At 43.2% G+C, this 20,501-nt stretch overlaps 1 protein-coding gene across 1 annotated transcript in view; it reads left to right on the forward strand.

Moving 5' to 3' along the window:
* Nucleotides 1-20,501, forward strand: part of USH2A (usherin) — a 396,481-nt gene that overhangs the window by 328,941 nt on the left and 47,039 nt on the right. The window contains exons 56-60 of the mRNA XM_036354768.1: nt 1,041-1,224; nt 2,342-2,499; nt 9,369-9,527; nt 11,808-11,970; nt 16,479-16,833. Of these exons, the coding sequence (XP_036210661.1) occupies nt 1,041-1,224; nt 2,342-2,499; nt 9,369-9,527; nt 11,808-11,970; nt 16,479-16,833 (1,019 nt within the window). The remainder of the gene's footprint in view (nt 1-1,040; nt 1,225-2,341; nt 2,500-9,368; nt 9,528-11,807; nt 11,971-16,478; nt 16,834-20,501) is intronic.

Below are 20,501 nucleotides of genomic sequence, written 5' to 3' on the forward strand. Positions count from 1 at the left end.
TTATCTATCTCCTTCCTTTACTCTTGAAATCAATAAAAATCTATTTTTTAAAATGATTGCATTGGCATGCATATATATATATATACACACACACACACACACACACATATATTTACATATATGTATATATATGCCTATAGAGAGAGAGAGGGAGAATGCACTTTTATAAATATTAAAATGAAATATGGCAGTAAAAATACAGAGAACGATATGCATTCAGGGTAGATAACCTGCAAGACTTGATAATAGATTGCATTTGAGGGTGGGAAAAGTGAAAGCCTCTAGAATAAATTTTTTGGCCCAATAGACGGACAACATCGGGAAATGAGCAGATTGTAGACAGGAAAAGCCAGAGTTCCGTTTGGATGTTTGAAGTTTTCTATGTGTAATTAGTCATCCAAATGGAGGTGTCAGGTAGACAGTGAGATTCATGAGACTGAAGCTGGGGAGAGAGTTTCAGCCTCGTGATTGGCACTTGGGCGTGTTCAGCATGCAGATGATCCAGAAAATGGAGACTGCGTGGAGATCACGTAGAAAGTGAGTGTGGGAAAGGAGAGGAAGGGAGGGAAGAGGAAAGACGATGACCCAGGTCTCTGAGGACTGAGCCGCTTTGAGGTTCAGCAGGGGAGACGGAGCCTGTGGGGCTGGAGGGAGTGGCCGAGAGAAAGGTGGAAAAGAAACAGCACCTGTCGTCAGAGAGGCAAAGGGAAAGCAGGCTTATTTGGTGACGTGGGTAATTCAGGTAAATACTAGGTTATGTTGCTTTCACATATTCCCTCAGGTCTTGATTACATTCAGAGTAACAGCCATGTCTGAGAAGTTTCCCATCCCTACTCGGATGACATTCACTTCTTAAGGGCAATTCAGAAATAAAATAAAGCCATATATATATTATCTATCTCACCTCCAAAGTAAAAATACCTTCTCATTTGCCATGAGATTTGTTTTATCAACAGATAAGAGCATCCGAGTATGCTATGACATTGATGAGATGTGTATTGTCTCCTAACACTGAACCCTCATTGTGTTATTTTTGCCAGGCGTGTGGGCGACACCTCGACACATTACCATCAATTCTACAGCCGTGGAATTACACTGGAGGCCGCCGGAAAGGCCCAACGGCCTCATTTCTCGGTATCAGCTGATTCGTAATGGGACCTCGGTTTTCCTGGGGGGCAGCGAGGACCAGCATTTCACTGATCAAAACCTGGCGCCCAACAGCAGGTAAACTAAGAGAAGACTTTACCAATCAAACAGAGTTTCAGATTTTTCAGTGTTGAAAAGAGTGTATCTCCCACTGAAACAATATTCAATTTAATTAGTTAATCTCCTCATTCATTCGCCATTGAATAGCTGATGAGATTATTGAATCCATTTCAGATGTCAATGATCCAAGAGCTGGCTCATTATGTTAGTCTTCAGGATACACAAAATTCCTTAAAAATCTTCTAGATGACTTGAAAGCATGAGAATTTTTAAGTAGATAAAAAACACAAAGTATTAAACTTTAAAAATTATCATATCTTCAAATTATGCATTCCTAAACTAGCACTAAAAGAAATTTAAAGAGTTTTGTTTTAGGTCAACTACCTTTTCTTCTGATCAATGTTTTCTCTACTTGCTACACTCTCTATAGACCTGGGTGGTTTTAGGGGGGAAATCCACTATTTGCAATTCATTTCTCAGCAGAGACAAGATATATTTTAGATCAACAGATGTTCTCTTGCAGAGAATAAAGATCAATTTAGTTTTATTGTAGAGAATGGCAGATCAATTTAGAAACATCTTCCTCTAAACATATTTCCCTGAACTCTAACCCATTTAAAAATGGGGAAGATTAATTGGAATCCTCCACAGTGTACTAGCACACTCCAAGGTGCTCCTGAAATCTTGAAGAAAAGCCATGGATTGCTAGAGGGTTAAAAATAAAGTGGCTCAGTGGTTAAGTGTCAACCTATGAACGAGGAGGACACAGTTCCATTCCAGGTCAGGGCACATGCCCAGGTTGCAGGCTTGATCCCCAGTGTGGGATGTGCAGGAAGCAGCCGATCGATGATTCTCATTACTGATGTTTCTATTTCTCTCTCCCTCTCCCTTCCTCTCTGAAATCAATAAAAATATATTATTTAAAATAAAGTGGGGAGGGACAGAAATAGTGATTACCTGCAGGCAGTCCTGCCCGTGCTAGACAAACTACCTAGTCTGTAGCACAGTTTCTAAACGGAACAAGGAGTTTGCAGGTTGCCACAAATTTAGGACTAAGCCGTGGGTAGAAAAACCAGGAACCCTTGTTCAGTCCTCTCGTACTTTGCCTTACAGCATGTTTTGTTTTCTGATTTAGATACATTTACAAGTTGGAAGCCACAACTGGAGGCGGCAGTAGTTTTAGTGACGAGTACCTTGTACAAACACCTCTCCTGACACCAGAAGAAATCCATGCTCCATACAATATCACTGTGATTGGGCCTTACTCCGTGTTCGTAGCCTGGACCCCACCAGGTAAATAAATAGTGTGTGTGTGTGTGTGTGAGAGAGAGAAACATTTTAGAGGACATTAATTGCAAGTAAGGATTTTATGTATGTGAATTTAGGAAATCATGTTTCCTGACTAATATAAACAAAATAATCCAAGCCGTACTTTTGCAGCTATGCATGTATAAGTTACATATGCATGCCTACATATAGCTAGAGAGATATATAGATACCCAGATATATGTTATTCTATCAAAGCAATACTTTATTTCAAGTACCAGAGCCTAAAAATGTATATCACACGTATATCACTGCACTGATTTCTAGTTTCTCGGAATAGTAGCGCTGGCTTGCGACCTTCGGGACTTTCGGCATATTGCTCCTTGGCATTTTGATAATTCAATCGTGTTTTCATGCCACAGAGTAAAATGAGGCCGAACAGAGCCCGTCTGGCACCAGATCCACCCTATTGACTGGCTGGTTCTCAGACTCAGACCAGGGTCCTCTACCAACCAGACTCTCAGAGAGCCATGTGACCAGGGAGGTCCCTGGCTCACCACGTCACCTGCGCTTTTAACATTATCACACGCATAAGTGGCCATTGATCATCTGAAGACTTCCCACTTAGTAAAGATTTGGAAACCTCTTTCTTTTAAGACACCCAAGTGGCAGAGGGGGGTGGTGGATGAGAAAACGAGGATTCAGATCTCAGCAATGCCACCTATTAGCTGACCTCAAACAGCCATTTGTTCTCTCTCAGTCTGTCACCCCATCTGTAAAATGGAGAAAATGGCAGTTCCTGCATGTATAGAGTCGTTATAAAGACTGAATGAGGTAATATATATAATTCACATTATCTGGTTTGAAATATTCTAGTTAGTGACAGTGATTTTCAAATAATTATTTTTGCCTTTGCTTACTCACTTTTTAAAAATGTATTTGCTCCAAAATTTGCTAGGTCCCAAGGCCCCTATCATGACTATAAAACAGCAGGAGTGGGTTAGTCCATTTTTAAGATTTCTTTCATATTTCCCCGTATTTTGCCATTTTTTGTTTGAGTTCAACATCCTACATCTGCGTTTAATGAAAAATGTTTCCATTTAGAAAGGGATCATTGTGACATATAATACATCTTTTGCTTCTTTAATAGAATCTTAACTCTTGTCTACCACAAGCTTTGCAGAAATTGCTCATCCCAACCCAGCCCTGGAGCTATTGCAGAAAAGGTTTACACACTAACTCTGCCCGTGTAACCAATGGTTAATAAATCTATAATATCCAGACCTGTCAGTCTTTTAGTTTCAGATGCACAAAATCCATTACAGAAACCCTGTAATATATGGAAAGATTAAAATCTTAAATTACACTCTTTTCCCAGTGCCTAGAAGGATTTCGAACTCAGTAAACAGGCAGGTGATTTTGACTCGTGTATAATCTGCGGTTGATTTTATTGGGAAGTACCTCATGCTGTGTTTTGATTGGGATAATAAAAATATTTTTCTGTTCCTGGATTGTCACAAATATATATTTTAAGCAGGAAGAAAACAACCCTGTAATGACTGGGAGCTGTTTATTTGCTCACAATCAGGAGCTCTCTGGGTATAGATCAGAGCCCCCTGCCATTACAAGATATTACATCATAGGCAGAGCTGAGAGATGGGCACAGCCATCCCTACCTGCAGTTACTCAGCCTGAATGAGCATAAGAATCACCTGGAAATACTGAGCACGAATCTCCTGGAGAGCCCAATTGGCATGGCTCAGTGGTTGAGCATTGACCTATGAGTCAGGAGGTGACGGTTCGATTCCTGGTCAAGAGCACATGCCCGAGTTGTGGGCTCGATCCCCAGTAGGGAGTGTGTAGGAGGCAGCCAGTCAATGATTCTCTCTCATCGTTGATGTTTCTATCTCTCCTTCTCCTTTCTTCTCTGAAATCAATAAAAAATAGTTTTTAAAAGAAGTTCTTAGATGGAATCGAGGAAGCTAAACCTTTCTTAAAGGTCCCACAAGATTAGGGACTATGAATCACCCACACCCAGTAAAACTAATTCTCTGAAAACACAAATCAAACCAGTGTCCTTTGAATGCCCAAAGTGAAAATAGTGGGAAAATTAACTGGGTAGGTTTTTTTACGTGTATTTTGGTTTTGGGTCTGTATGGACTGAGGGACCTCACACATGCTCAGAGAACAAAGTCAAGGTGGTGGGTTGGCTATAGAGAAATACCTAGGCCGTTAAGTGGGTTTTCAGTTTACAAATATCTTGATATTTCTTTCTGTGAAAAAGAGATGAAATGCCTGCTCTGCATTGCTGTTCTCTGAAGTCAGCGAGACAGCGTGGCAAAACATCTAGTAGGCACTGGGTCCATGCTAGCCATTAATTACTATTCAGATCTATAGACGATGTAGACCAGGTTGGTTTATTCCCAAGCATGTCCTCCCACCTCTCACCAGCTCTGAACCTCGGGGTCAGGACTCGCACATTGATATGAAACAGACCAGAGGACCCACGCTACCTTAGTGGGTGAAATGTATAGAAAATGAGGAAGCAAATTGCTTCATGGTGCACAAATGGTTTGCTCAGAATAATGGAGACAGATCTCCCTGCTGTTTGAGAATCTAAACATGCAAAATTATTTAAGCTCTGGATGCAGTGATGAGCCTTTCTCATTTATCAAGGTGATGACTGTATTTTGAACTCTGCTAGCCCTAATCATGTTCTAATTAACAATGTCATCGCATGTAACAGGCACTTTTTCTCCCTAAAGATGGTGAGTTATTTAGGCTTAATGCATAATGTCACAATACTTGTGTTTTTCCTTCCGCATGTATAGCTGACTCCATTAAAGAAAAGAATTGGCAACAATTCTTCCACTGAGAAATTTCAATTAGTATTGCTTAGGAATGTAAATGTTTTTTATTAATCAAGATTTGATTAAAGGGTAGCTAGCCACCTTGTGGCCTTTCTGTAGACACCGGACCACTTGGCGTTCTCCGTGGTCGGCAAACTGCGGCTCGCGAGCCACATGCGGCTCTTTGGCTCCTTGAGTGTGTCTCTTCCTAAGCCTTAGGAGTACCCTAATTAAATTAATAACAGTGTACCCACCTATATAGTTGAAGTTTAAAAAATTTGGCTCTCAAAAGAAATTTCAATCGTTGTACTGTTGATATTTGGCTCTGTTGACTAATGAGTTTGCCGACCACTGTGTTAGATCATCGGCTGCAGTGTACTAGGTATTAGATCAAATACTGTCCACTTAAAGGGAAAATGGGCATTCAGATTTCTAAGAATCCATGTTGCATTAAATGGGATGATTCAACATTGGCAAGTGTTTCACTTTTCTTATCACCAAGTGACCGTGAGTTTCAGGAGAAATGTAGAACTTACATTAATGATTTTTGGTTTATTTGCATATTTTTATTAGAACACTTAAGTTCTCTTTTAGCAAATTCCAATTATAGAACACAGTGTTTTCAAATATAGTGACCATGTTATGCATTAGATCCTCAGACCTTATTCATCTTATAATTGAAGGATTGCACCCTTCCATTTGTGTTTCTTTTTTTGAAAAATGTTTCTCCATGTCCTTTATCCATTTTTTAAATTGGATTATTTTTATTTGTTTGCTTTCTTTTGTTGTTGCTGTTTTTGCTATTGAGTTGTATGAGTTCCTTGTATACTTGGATATTTAACCCTTTATCATGTAAGTAGCTTATATGTATTTTCTCCTATTTCATAGTCTGCCTTTTCATTTTGTTAGTGGTTTCCTTTACTGTATGAAAGCTTTTTAGTTTGCTGTAGTCCCACTTGTTTACTTTGCTTTTGTTTCCTTTGCTTTGGGTGTTTAACTAAATGTATCTTACTTTATTGAGTTCTAATATGTACTGGGCATTTTTGTACAAGATTAACACATATTTCAGTTAATGCTAGTGCATCTTGTAGTGGCCTATGCTCTTCCCTACATTACTAATGAGGAAAGTCAGTGTAGATGTGATGAGCTATTTTTCTTGGTTGGTCACATCGGTGTCAGAGCTGAATCACAGTGAGTCTGACTCCAAATTCTGTGGTCACAGCCACTGTGCTATATTTTCTCACTATTTTTCAGTGTAAACAGTGCGGGGAGTAAATGATTCTTTCTGCATTCTACTCTGATACGGATCAAGAGCTCACAAACTTTGCTGTAGGTATCGCACATATGAATGAGGGCAAAGTAGCTCAACGATAGTTCACCAGCAGCCCAGCAGGGTCACTGCGCCTGTAGCTTCACCTTCATGGATGCAGTTCATTTGCCTTTGGATGGATTAATTCATCCATTCATTGTCACTGACATGAGAATCTTTCCTGAGCCCCACCCACGGGAAGGCGTGATTCTGGACACTGTGAGGGTTATAGAGAATGAGACGTTGTCCCTCCTGCCAGGAACGCTGCCATGTAATAGGATAGAGTGCATAAGGTGACAACGATCATTCTAACTATAAATGTGTGTTTCACTTTCACACCCCCAAAAGGACATAGCCACGCTATTCCTACCTGGACCAAGGAGAATTTAGGCTGATTTCTTAAAAGCAGTATGTTAAGTGCAACTGACGTTTTGAAGCGAATGAGGCTCTCAAGCTGAATTAATAGTTTCCCTGTTAGAATTGTTCCTGCTCCAGCTCCTAAAAAATATATATATTTTTTAAAGATTGATTGACTCGTCCCATTGTAAAGTACGCACCTGCTTGAAATGAAACCACAGAGAGAGAGGAAAGTGGAATAATTTAACTTTTGTATTTGTAAAGGTAATCAGGGTTTTTCTGATTACATCTTAACTTCATAAATGTTAAATAACCTATCAGCATCTAGTTGTTGTAAATTATGAAAGGGGGCCCTGCAAGGAATATTAAGCACCGGGCCCCTTGTTCTTTAGCGAGCGGGGAAATGGGCTGCGGCAGCCTGTCACCGGGCGACGGGCAGCTTTGACACGGAATAACACAGCTGCCGTTTGCACTTAGGGGAAATTGGCTCACTCAGGTTTCCACTGCTCCTCCCGGTCTGACATAAATGTAGGAACTCGGGGGCCAACCCGGTCTCGGGGCTTCCCAGCTGACTCTCGCAAACATGCCCACTTCATCCCAGTTAGCCAGCGGAATACCAGGGGGCCGGGCCAGCTCAGACTCCTTGCAGATGGCACGGGCTTGGCGGGGACACAGGGGGCTGTCATGTCACCGTCCTGGAGGTTGTGACAGGGGAGGGGCCTCGTTCCTGCACGCGTGTCAGTGTTTGACAGGCTCGCAGTGTCCAGGGGCATTTTCTGCCTCCGCCCCTCCTTGGTGGACGCGAAGGACATTTGCTTTTGATTAGCCAAGACGTGAAAAGTGTCTTTGCAGGTTCATGCTTTGGCTAGCCGTGTTTAAACCTAGATCAGGACCGTGTCTCGCCTGGCCAGTGGTGCTCAGTGGGTTCGGCATCATCAAGTACACCAGGAGGTCGCTGGTTAGATTCCCTGCCCTGGTTACAGGCTCGATCCCCAGTAGTGGGTGAGCAGGACGCTTTACATGTAAAATGTAAAAGAGCCCTAGCCAGTTTGGCTCAGTGGATAGAGCGATGGCCTGTGGACCGAAGGGTCCCAGGTTCGATTCCGGTCAAGGGCACGTGCTGCGGTTGCAGGCTCCTCCCTGGAGGCAACCAGTCGATGTGTTTCTCTCTCATTGATGTTCCTCTCTGTCTTTCCCTCTCTCTTCCACTCTCTCTAAAATCAATGGAAAAATACCCTCGGGTGAGGATTAAAATGTAAAAGGTGGTTTAACAAGGAGGTTCTGCATTTAAAGTGAAAATTCTCAGTCTCCGTGCAGCCCAGTCCAGCACTTTTCCAAAGGAGGCAAGTGACCAGTCCTTGGCCTGTGATCAGTGTTTCCTTCAGAGACTCCTATTTTTATCTGTTTCACAAATCCCCTCGCAGCTCTGGTTTGTAGCAGCTCTTGTGCCGTTTGCATACTGAGGCTATAGTTTCCAGAAGCAAAACCACATTGCGTTCTTCAGACCCCGTCTCGTCTCGCGGGTTGAGCCCTGTGCTGTAGATTTCATTGTTTCTACAACAACGTTAAACTTAGGTGCTACAAAGGTAAATCATTAAACCCATAAACGTTATGATCGTCAGATCAGCGAGAAAACTTCATGGGAAAACTTACTCTGTTCCTCATTCACGGCCCATTCCTCCCCTTAAGCCAGTGTGTATGTTGAGCGTGATCAAATAAAGCTTACAGACATTCAGTCAGATGACTGCATTGTGAAGAGGCTCACATGACAAGACCTCCTTTCGTGGGGATGTATTGTGAAAAATGACAGTTTTCAAACCCAAATTTCATATGTATTCAGACCCGTAAGTCTCACTGACAGAGTGGACTGTCCTGACTCCATAATTAATGCACTGGGGATTCTCTAGGTAGGCTCTGATTTGGATACTTTATGGGCTATTATGTCAAAGATCCGTGTCAGACTGGATGCGTACACAATGCCTACAGAATAATTATTGTCACAAGCGAAACTGGTGGGGAGATATATATATATACCTTAAGAGTAAGCCTAGGAAAAGCCTATGACACCATTTCTGATTGCCTTGTACTTTTTTAAGAGGTGAAATGTGCTTTGTATTTATTTGCCTGTAGAGTATCTCTCTGAAAAGAACTATTATACTTCATTTGTTTTTTTTAATGGCGATGCTCATTTCTTACTTAGGAATACGCATTCTAGTATTTCCCAGTTTACGTTGCATTCCATTATTAATTGCTATATTAAGCAATAATATGCCTTTATGTTATGAAAGTTTAAATATATATTGTTCTTAAGAGATAGACATTTGTTGACCATTCTGTGCAGCGTACACATGTTTTTTTTCTATCTCTCTCTCTCTCTCAAGGGATACTGATCCCCCAGATGCCCGTGGAGTACAGTGTCCTACTCGGTGCTGGCAGCGTGGCACCCGTCACCTCCGCTGTGGGTCAGCGTCAGTCTGTCCTGCTGGGAAATTTGGCTCCATTTACACCGTATGAGATAAGGATACAAGCGTGTCAAAATGGTGAATGTCTTTCAGACACTTGTTCTGGGCTATTATAAAAAAAAAAAAGATTTTATATATTTAAAAAAAAGAAGGGATAGATTCTCAATTCAAATACAAATGCTAACATTTCATTTCTCATTTGTCCTGAGCTATTTACCCAGAAAAATCAGCGCCTGGTATTGAGTGGAGCATTATGCATTTCTGCACATTAAGTCATGAATATTTAAATATAGAATTAAAAGAGTGGTTTTGCAAAGTCTTGTTTTATCAGGCCCTTGAAAGGAAAAACACCTGCACCGCACAGGGGGATCGCTGGTAGTTATAAGACAAGTCGGGTATTACAAAAATCGCATGGGCAATGTGGTCACCTTGGTTCTGTTTGAATTTTATTCGGGAGGGGCTGGTGGGAAAGGGGGCATTATTTAGAAGTTGAGTTACACTCAAATGAATCGGAGATATTTTAAGGCCCTTCCCTGACCCCTACCTTATGTACATCACCTGTCACCTTGAGTTGTGTGGCTTAGACTAGTGGTCAGTGAAGTCATCTGCCTCTCTCACTCTTAAATGTTCTATATTATATAACACCCAATTGCTAAGAAAAGGAAAAATGTAACTCATATTGGTGTACTTCATCTTAGGTTAAAGAAATGTTGAATATAAGACTGTGCTGCATGTCCCATAGGAACTTCTGGGATTTTTTGTTTGTTTGTTTTAAATATATTTTATTAATTTCAAAGAGGAAGGGAGAGGAATAGAGAGAGAGAAGCATCAATGATGAGAGAGACTCATTGATTGGCTGCCTCTTGTACAACCAGGGCATGTGCTGTTGACCGGAATCGAACCCGGAACCTTTCAGTCCCCAGGCCGATGCTCTGTCACTGAGCCAAACAGGTTAGGGCGGAACTTCTGTTTTTTGGTTTTGTTTTCATTTTTGTTTTGTCTTGTTTTTTAATTCACTGCAGTGACTTTGGTTAATACGATCATATGTTTCAGGTGTACAGTTCTATGACACATCACCTGTATATGGCATTGTGTGCTCCCCACCCCAAGTCAAGTCTCCTTCCATCACCAGTTATTCCCCCTTCACCCTCTTCTACTTCCCCCACCCTCTTTCCCTCTGGTAATCACCAGACTGTTGTGTCTCTGAGTTTTTCTTTGCTTAATCCCTTCCCCTTTTGCATTCAGCCCCAGCCCCCTCGCCTCTGGCAGCTGGCAGCCTGTTGTCTGTGCCTGTGAGTCTGTTTCTATTTTGTTAGTTTATTTTGTTCGTCAGGTGACTATTAGTTCCCATAGAGTTGGTTAGGACGAGGGGGTCAGTGATTTTGCTCTCCTTTCATTCTGAAAGTGACTCAGTTTGCCCACTTCTCTGTGCAGACCAGACCAAGGTCTTTCGGTTTGAAGGGTATTGCTGTCCCCGATGTGGTCTTCAGCAAATCAACATGGAAATAGCTTTTCGTTAATGTTCCCTTGATTTACATGTAAAATCAACTTCTCCTCTCTGGGTCCCTCCATCTAGGCTATGAAGAACCAATATCCTTCAAGTTAATTGTTTGATTCTTGTGTGTTGAGAGATGGTCATTCTTTTAAAATACTGGCAAAAAATGATTAAGAGCATAGAAGATGTGTAGGTCACAACTTAAGAAATTAAGCATAAGAAAGAAAAAAAAATTAAACACATTATCGCTTTGTTGCTAGGACTATGATGAACTAAAGCAGCGGTTCTCAACCTGTGGGTCGCGACCCCTTTAGGGGTCGAACGACCCTTTCACAGGGGTCGCCTAAGACCATTGGAAAACACATACATAATTACATATTGGTTTTGTGATTAGTCACTATGCTTTAATTATGTTCAATTTGTAACAATGAAAATACATCCTGCGTATCATATATTTACATGACGATTCATAACAGTAGCAAAATGACAGTTATGAAGTAGCAACGAAAATAATTTTATGGTTGGGGTCACCACAACATGAGGAACTGTATTAAAGGTTCGCGGCATTAGGAAGGTTGAGAACCACTAAACTAGAGGAACCTCAATTCAGACTAGCATAAGCTTTCTTGCCTATGCTTCTATAAAGATGTGGTTAATTAATTACTGAATCTTCCAAAAGTGATTCTGTATTTCAATATTCAAATTCTGTAGAGGTTTACAGTACTCATCTAAATTATGTGTAGATATGTGTATATGAAAGTTCAGATAAAATGATTTTCACGATATCCTTACCCTTCTATATGCATATGTAAATCTTTTCCCTGCTTGGTAAGTTACTAAAAATCTTGATTTTTTTTTCCAAGGAAGCTGTGGAGTGGGCAGTGGGACGTTGGTCAGAACATCAGAAGCAGCCCCAATGGATCTGAGCCCCCCTGTTCTTAGGGCGCTGGGGTCCACTCGCATAGAGGTTACATGGATGCCACCCAAAAAGCCAAATGGAGTCATCACCCACTACTTTATTCACAGGTAACATCGATCATCATTGTTATGTTTAATTAAGAACGTGTGCCATTCCAGGACTGTAGAATCCGAGACGTTTTCTGTTTCCATAAGGGAAGGGGTGGGAATTGATGATTTGTGCTGCACCTACTGGGGACTAAGCGTGGGACTGGAAACGTGGACACATTATCCGAGGGGAAAAGCCTCAGCCGGCATGTGCCAGCTTGGCCTGAGCCAGGTCTGAAAGAGGAGACCTCAGAGCCACATACCCTCCCTCTGATGAAGGGGCAGAGCGTCCATCTAAGACAGGGAAGAGGTGTGCAGGGCAGATATGGCAGACATAGACCATTGGCAGATGAGATCCCCCTTCCAGAAGCAGGGCCTTACAGCAGGCATCAGACCACAGCACGTTCCTTCTCAGATCCTCAGCCCAGGTCAACATCTTTCAGTGTCTCCTTTCAATGGCCTCACACCTTCCCTTGTGTGGGCCAGTGCCCTGGTCACATCATGAAACGTGGTTCGAGTCCCTCTGCCCCTTCAGACATTGAAACCCTTTGGTTCAGAGCAATCTTCAGTGACCCGCCGAGGGTTTGTCAGAAAATGATGAGGAGGGAAAAAGTATTCCTGCATTTCCGGTTGAACAAGTGACATTGCCCAAAATGAGCAAGCCACATTGCTTCTCAACAGAAGTTAATTTGAAGAATCATATTTCTTTTTTCAGTATGTTTTTATTGATTTAAGAGAGGAAGGGAGAGGGAGAGGAAGAGGGAGAGAGAAACATCAAGGATGAGAGAGAATCATGGATCGGCTGCCTCCTGCATGCCCCCCACTGGGGATCCAGCCCGCAACCCGGGCTTGTGCCCTGAGCAGGAATCGAACCGTGACCTCCTGGTTCCTAGGCTGACGCTCAACCACTGAGCCACGCCGGCCGGGCTGAGGAGTCATAGTTCTGACTCACATGCACACGCACCTGTAAAGGCTTTCACGCTGAGCACCTTTGTGAGGCTCTAAGCTGGCCGTCCTCTCGGAGTGGTTTGCTTTCATCCCCTTAATGCTAATTGCACGAGAGAACCACGTCCTGTTCCGTCCTGAGTGGAGGGAAATAAAGTGCCTGCTCTAAACCGGGACGCGGCTCCAATCTGTCGGTTTTGTAAATAAAGCTCATGATCAGGCGGCTATTCCACGGCAACTCCCGAGCAGGAAAACGGGGAACGGGATGCGGAAAGCCCCGCTTCGATGAAAAATACTGTAAATTGAATTTGACAGCGTTTGATGGCATTTGATTATTCTCGTCACAGGCAAACAATGATCTAAAGAGTAATATGCAGTGGAATGTGTTACTGCCTCGCCGGCTCAAAAGCAATAAACCTTCCCGCAATGTGACACAATCACTCCACAATCATAATTGTGGCCCGTGTGATGCCTCTGAGTACAGGGGAAGGGCACTGCCTGACACAGATACATTTTGTTTTTTATTTAAAGTGAAATGGAAATGGCGCACCGGGCCGCCAGATACAATCACTATATTCACCTCCATGGGCATGCATCACTCGGCGGTGATCCCGGCCGAAGCCTAAATGTGCTTAGACAACAACAGTATCACATTTTTCTTAGGCAGCTGCGGAGAGAATCAGGAATCCATAAGGACAGAAATAGAATGTAGACAGCGCGTGCTTTCATCCTGGGACTGCGCAGCACTTCTTATGTAGTTACGGCCACAAGCCTGCAGTATTTCTGGGGAGATTACGGCTTGCAATTTCTACTTCATCCTTTGCCGCCTCTGTCTTCTCGCCCCACCAAAGGAAACCCATTTAGCTCAACCCAAAGTCGGGGTTTGGCCTATGCAGATATTTTCATTAAATTGTAGGAAACCAATTTGCCAATCCCATTTTAAAAACGCGTGTCACTCTGTTCTCTGCAAACTCCCCCTCTCAGGTGCCAGAGGGAAGCAGGTGCCGGCAGCTGGGGGAAGAAAGGCCTACTTTTGCACGAATTTCGTGCATCAGGCCTCTCCCCCAATGATTTCTCCTCAGTAATTCCCTTTTTTAAAAAGTATATTTTTATTGATTTTAGAGAGGAAGGGAGAGAGAGATAGAAACATCAATATGTGAGAGAGAATCATTGATCGGCTGCCTCCTGCACACCCCACACTGGGGATCCAGTCCACAACCTGGGCATGTGCCCTGACCAGGAATAAAACCATGGCCTCCTGGCTCATAGGTCGATGCTCAGCCACTGCACCACACTGGCAGGGCAGTAATTCCCTTCTGTTGTTAGTGATATCGTCCTATTAAGTATCTGCCCCAATACAGAGATAGGATGTTTATGACTTTAAAAATCAAAAACAGAACAGTAACCTGGTATGGACAAGACTATAACTGTGGTTGCTTCTGTTTACTAGTAGCTTTCCTGTTAATTTGATACAGTAGTTCCCCTTTATTGAAGGGGTATATATTTCAAGACACACACCCCACCCCCAGTGGATTCCTGAAACCACAGATAGTCACAAGCCCTATATATGATACATTTTTCCCTACATGGGCATGTACATACATAGTGATGTAAAGTTTAATTGATAAATTTGCTACAGTAAGACAATAACAGCAGTAACTAATCAAGTAGAGCAATTATAACAATACTAGAGGCCCGATACACAAAATTCGTGCAAGAGTAGGCCTTTCTTCCCCCAGCTGCCGGCACCTGCTTCCCTCTGGCACCTGGGACCTGGGCTTCCCTCACAGCCCCGGCTTCGTCGGGAAGGTCGCCGGAAGGATGTCTGGTCTAATTAGCATATTATGCTTTTATTATTATAGATACTGTAATAAAACTTAGTCAATGAGGACTCTCTCAATCTCCCTCTTAAACTGTCTTACTGTCCTCACCTTTTTCACTTACAGGAGCGCTTTACGGCTTCTCCTGGTCATATCTGAGTTGGCAGCATCGCTCTTGCACTTTGGGGTCACTATTAAATAAAGTCAGGGTGACTCGAACACAAGCACTGTGGTCCCACGACAGTCCACCTGATAGCCTGGAGGCTAAGTGATTGACAGGCTGGAGGGAGCTCTTTAAAGGCTGTTCCAGTAAGACAGCATCGGTATGAGTCCCTGGTCAAGTACACAGTGCTCAGTATTAAAACTTATCTTTGTTTTTCCTTTTAGTGTTAAGCAAGATTAAATGAACTCTAGTTGGAAAAGTGTATTATTGAAGTATCTCGCAAATGCGTGTAAGCATAGCACAGCCATTTGGCTACTCAGAGAGATCTTAAAATGTGATTTCTCTCCCCATAGAGAGCTCAAGAGGAAACACGTCCCGTTAAATGAACAGTTGAAGCCCAAATCTTAACTAAACTAGGAGCAATTGTGGTCTGTCCAACCTCTTCTGTTCAGAGCTTATCAGACATAAGATATTCTGTTTTTAACACCACAGGTAAAATACCTCACCACAGTTTGAATTTGTTAAGTATTCAGTAGTGATAAGAAATTCTTAACCAGGCTGCATTCTTTCGTTGTATCAGTGAATAAAACTTGAGACTAACGTAATACTCAATCTCTTACATAGGATAGATTTTTTAAATTCACACTTTCAGGCCATTTTTTTTAAGCATGTCAGTTTTATGACAACCATGGCTACACCTCAGTATGGGAATTCACAAGAGTTTAATAAAAAATTAATTGAATTGTCCTAGGAAGGTTGAAGCCAGACAAAATGGAAAATGTTATCTCCCCATAGAAGCTCGTATGTTCGCTTGCTGTATTACGTTCCTAGCAAACACCCTGGAAAACACTCGATGAGCAGAGACCTGGGCTGGGAGCCCTGTGGTCCATTAGAATGGATCCCTCCCAGTGACACCCCGGGTACCTGGTATCTGCCTCAAGTACAAAGGCCAGGCCCTGCAAACCTACACAGATTTAACCCATTGGAATTAATCATGAGTTATAATTAATCCTTAATTATAAACAGAAGTAGTGTCCGTAATGTTTATATTTTGGGGGGACACCCTGTATTTGCATGTGTAATTTTAAAAAAAAATGTCTGGAAGTTAATACAAGAAAATGTGATTATGGGTAATGTTTCACTTTTTAAGATTAACCAAATATATTTATACTAGAGGCCTGGTGCATGAAATTCATGCACGGTTAGAGTCCCGAGGCCTGGCTGGTGATCAGGGCTGATCAGGGCCTTCCTTCCCCTGGCTGCCAGCTGCCAGCTGGGGCCTTCCTTCATTCCACGCCACCCCCTGGTGGTCAGTGCACGTCATAGTGAGCGGTCCAACTCGCGGTTGGTCGAACTCCCAAGGGGACAATTTGCATATTAGCCTTTTATTATATAGGATCTTTAAACCATATTTTGAAAATGGCATTTGATCAGGCCTCCGGTGAACTCTTCCATCTGGTCTCCTTCCGTCATGACACGAGGAAGAGACCGTTGAAAAGTTGAGTTGATTCCAAAATTTCCTACAAAGCCATGTCCTACTCTGTCTGCCCACCTGGCTTTGAAGTGTGCAGCTGTCCCTGACCGCCTGGGTTCCCTTTCAGACGTCCTGCTGGCTCTGACGAGGAGGCCCTGGTGTTTGTCTGGTCAGAAGGAGCCTTCGGATTTACCGATGCTGCGGGCACCCTGAGGCCGTTCACGCTCTATGAATACCAGGTCAGAGCCCAGAACTCCGGGGGCTCTGTGGAGAGTCTGTGGACCTCGGCACAGACACTGGAGGCCCCACCCCAAGACCTGCCGGCGCCCTGGGCTCAGGCCACTGGTGCTCACTCGGTGCTGCTGAACTGGACGGAGCCAGGCTCTCCCAATGGCATCATCTCCCGGTACCACGTGGTCTACCAGGAGAGGCCGGAGGACCCCACGTTCAGCATCTCCCCCGTGCGTGCTTTCACAGTAGCGGTGAGTACTGAACACGATAGTAGATACCTAGGTTATCGGGTTAATATGCTGAGATTCTCTGTTTATATCTGACTTGTCATTTTTTTCACTTTGGGGTTAAATATATGAAAATCTTCCACATGGGAATGTGGTCATGGGAATAATATACTGAACTGAATATAAGCGATATTGGCAACTAGTTTGCTGACCATGATTAACTCAAGCAAATAAATGAGTCTAGCTTTCACTGATTTCCAAATCCACTAAATGTAAGTATTAAAGTTGTTTCTGTATATCTCTTGGGGATGAGGCTGAGATAAAATTAGATAAAAATTTAATTTTCTGTTTTCTTAAAGATCCAATTGTACCACATATCTGTACCTCTGTAGGTACATTGATATAGATAGATATAGGGATTATATGAATGGAACAGTATCACCCAGAATAGATAGATGTAGAGTTGGATATCTTTGGATAGATATAGATATGTGATGTGATTGGCTCTTTGAGGAAGAAGAAAATTAAACTTCTAGGTACATCTATCTAGATGTGTAAATGTAGATATGGCTATCCCAGGCACTGTAGCTTAGCAGTGATTTTCTGGGTTGGCCCACCTCCGGGCCATAACACAATTCAGCTCACCAGCTATCTCTTGGGGCTCCCTTTATGCCTGGCTTAGCCTGAGCTCCTATAGGAGATACAGAAACAGGACGGTCCTTGTCAGGGAGCTTTCCAAGAGCATGTGTTCAGCCTTTGTTAAAGGTGCCTGAAGAAGGGGTTCTGCCACTAGATTCCAGTCCCTCCCCGTCTGAGAAGCCTGCTCCTTTTATCCCAGACAAATCCCTCTCCCCCGTAATGCAAGCCCGCATCAACAGCATGCCTTTTCTGTACACGGGCAACGGGTCTTTAGGGTCAGGGACAGATTATTGACGATTCAATCCAATTTGGCAAATAGTCATTGAGCACTATAGCCAATATGCCAATATTCAATTCTATACTCAACTCTGTGCAGTCGACCATGAGACTGGGTCCTTTTTTGGGCACAGCAGACACTGGGAAGACGATGAATAATCCAGGCGGAGGTACAGATTCTTCCTGCTGGGCATTTTGAGTCTTTACGTTTCTTTGCTTCTGAGTTTCTGCTGCTCGTGTTTTGATGATTCCCTTTTAAATCTTTCTCTGAGTGCCTTCCTGGCTCTGCTTACTATGTCTCTAACTCCTTTACTAACTAAACATCTTCCCTGTCTGCTTCCATTTCTGTGCCCGCCCTAGGAAATTTTTCAAGTCCTTGTCTCATAGACGGTTTTGGCTGAAATTGTCCAAAGAAAGGAACTCTATTTTTGATTGGTGAGACACAGACTCAGTCCTCACAATTTCAGGATTACAATTCAGTCCGCAGACTTACAAGAGGAATCGCTAATTCCCCTTCCTTAGTCTCTTGCTTATTGAGGTCTCATCTCTGCTCGAGGTGCCACCAGTACATTGCTGGTAGTGCCGTGCCATCACCAGCTTGTCCCAAAGTCCCCCCAGAGCTGTTTACAGACAGGTGGACGTTGCTGGGAGAGCCACATAAGACAGATGCGGTGGATGCATGAGTCCTCCGATGGTGGCAGTGGATGGAGAACTGGCAGTGGGGGTCCTCCACGGGGGTGGAGAGCATATGTGCTGGCAGGAGCAGGAGCAGCAGCAGCAGCAGCCGAGGCAGCAGGAGAGGAGAGATGGAAAGAGTGTGGGTTTGAATGTATCACCAGCTTCTCTCCCAACCTCCCAAAGTTTCATCTCCTTTTGGGCCTACGTAGGTCCTTCTAAGGGGAAAAGAGAGAGCTCTAGATTATTAGGGTCTCTTTGAACCAATGCCCATCACCACCGAAAACAAGCTTTAGGCAGAAGTCCTCAAACTCCCTTCCCAGTTGCTCGGTGATGAATTGTGCGGTGTCAGGAGAGAGGCTGCACGTAGCCTCGCTTGGCACGCGAGCTTTCCGTGGTGGTGTGTGCAGGGAACACGCCTGGCGAGGCTGGCCACCCTGCTGCCGCCGTTCCGATTGGTTTGCTTTTTCTTCCTGGCTCCCGCCATTATACTGGCAGAAATAACTTGGGATTTAAAGGCGAAGGTGGTTTACCTGTCAGTCTGTGCTCTAAGTGTATCCCTGCCAACCTCCTTCCTCCCCAGGGTTGTAAAACATCAAGACCAGATCATACATTCGCCCAGTATCCAGAAGGATAGATGGTCCTTCGCCCTGTGCGTAGAATCAAGCATGCAGAGCTGAGGAGTAAGCGAGTCAGATGGGTCACTAAGAGTTGGCTTAGAATCTGGAAATAAAAACCAGAAATACAAACTCTAGTCGCTAGATTCTAGTTGCCAGACTCCCTTGCCCAATGTCATGGAGGAGGTATTCAAAATTTCCTCGTGTGGTCGTCTCAAATCCACCATTCAGTAGATGTGTTGTGGGGGAAATGAGATACTTCGTAATTGCCATATTATGGATAGTTTGTGAGTAAATTGATTGGTTTATTTTTAATTTCATTTTTGTTTTGGTTTAGTATAATGTAAAGTATTATTGCTCTTTACACATGATCTTAAATTAGCTCTTAAAATGTGGTGGTTCTTGGCCTTTTCTCTCCAAATCCACTTATAAGACAGAAAAAAATGTTCTGGGAGGTCTATCTATCTAGAAAAACCATCTTTCCAAAATAAAGAAAATGTGGTAATAAAAATAATTTCCATATATTTCTGTATCAGTTCTATAAGCTGAGATTTTTACATTTTATAATATGAGATAACTGTGTCACCCATTCTTTTATATAAAAGATACAAAATATGGGTGGGTGAAGGTCACACAAAACCATGAATATTGGTTGGCACAACCCTTTTTTATTGTAATGATGTATTTGGCTTGACGTTAACTTTTCACTTATTAGATTTATATTATCTTTAACCTTTTTTTCTAATAATACCCTATCGATCACTAATAAATATTGGGGATCCACTTTTAACTCAATATCATTGGGGGCTGCGAAAAATAGATCCATGTAAGTCTTCTTAAACGTCATGGAACTACTCCTTTGAAAGAGGTTTCTTTTTCTCCAGCCACTGAATTCCAACAGGTCATCAGGCCTCTCTCGCTCACTCATCAATAGTCTCCAGGGCAGGTCCTCCAGTCACTGCTAGTGAAAGCAACCAGCCGGATTTCAGTAATCAGGACTCATTGCCAGTGTTTAAAATAAAATCCAGTCTAAACCCAGTCTAAGACCTGACTGGTGTTAAGGGGTCTACAGTGGAGAAGAGAGGGCATGTTCATTTTTCTTCCTCCTCTTCTCATGTTGAAGTCCCCAGGATCTTGGCAGAAAAGACAGAATTAGACATAAAAGGAGCAGAGCCTCGTTCATTAATATTGTTCTCACCCATCCATCACTGCTGCCTGTGGGGCAGGTGCCCCCTGGGGTTTTCTCTGTGGGTCATGTAGAAGTCTCCCATGGGAAAGCCCACGCTTCCCAGTCCCTGAAGCAGGCAGTACACTCTCTGGCTAACTCCTCGCACCCTGATCCCTACTGCCCCAGAGATCCGCCCCACAACCTCCTGTACTTCCGGGCACCACTCTCCAGAGCAGTCAGCCAATATCAGGCTCGGTCACACTGACAAGACTCATTCCTTTCTTGGCATCCACTAGAACCGGGGCCAACTTGTTCAG

Source organism: Myotis myotis, unplaced genomic scaffold (assembly GCF_014108235.1).
Source record: "Myotis myotis isolate mMyoMyo1 unplaced genomic scaffold, mMyoMyo1.p scaffold_m19_p_21, whole genome shotgun sequence".
NCBI classification, from domain to species: domain Eukaryota; kingdom Metazoa; phylum Chordata; class Mammalia; order Chiroptera; family Vespertilionidae; genus Myotis; species Myotis myotis.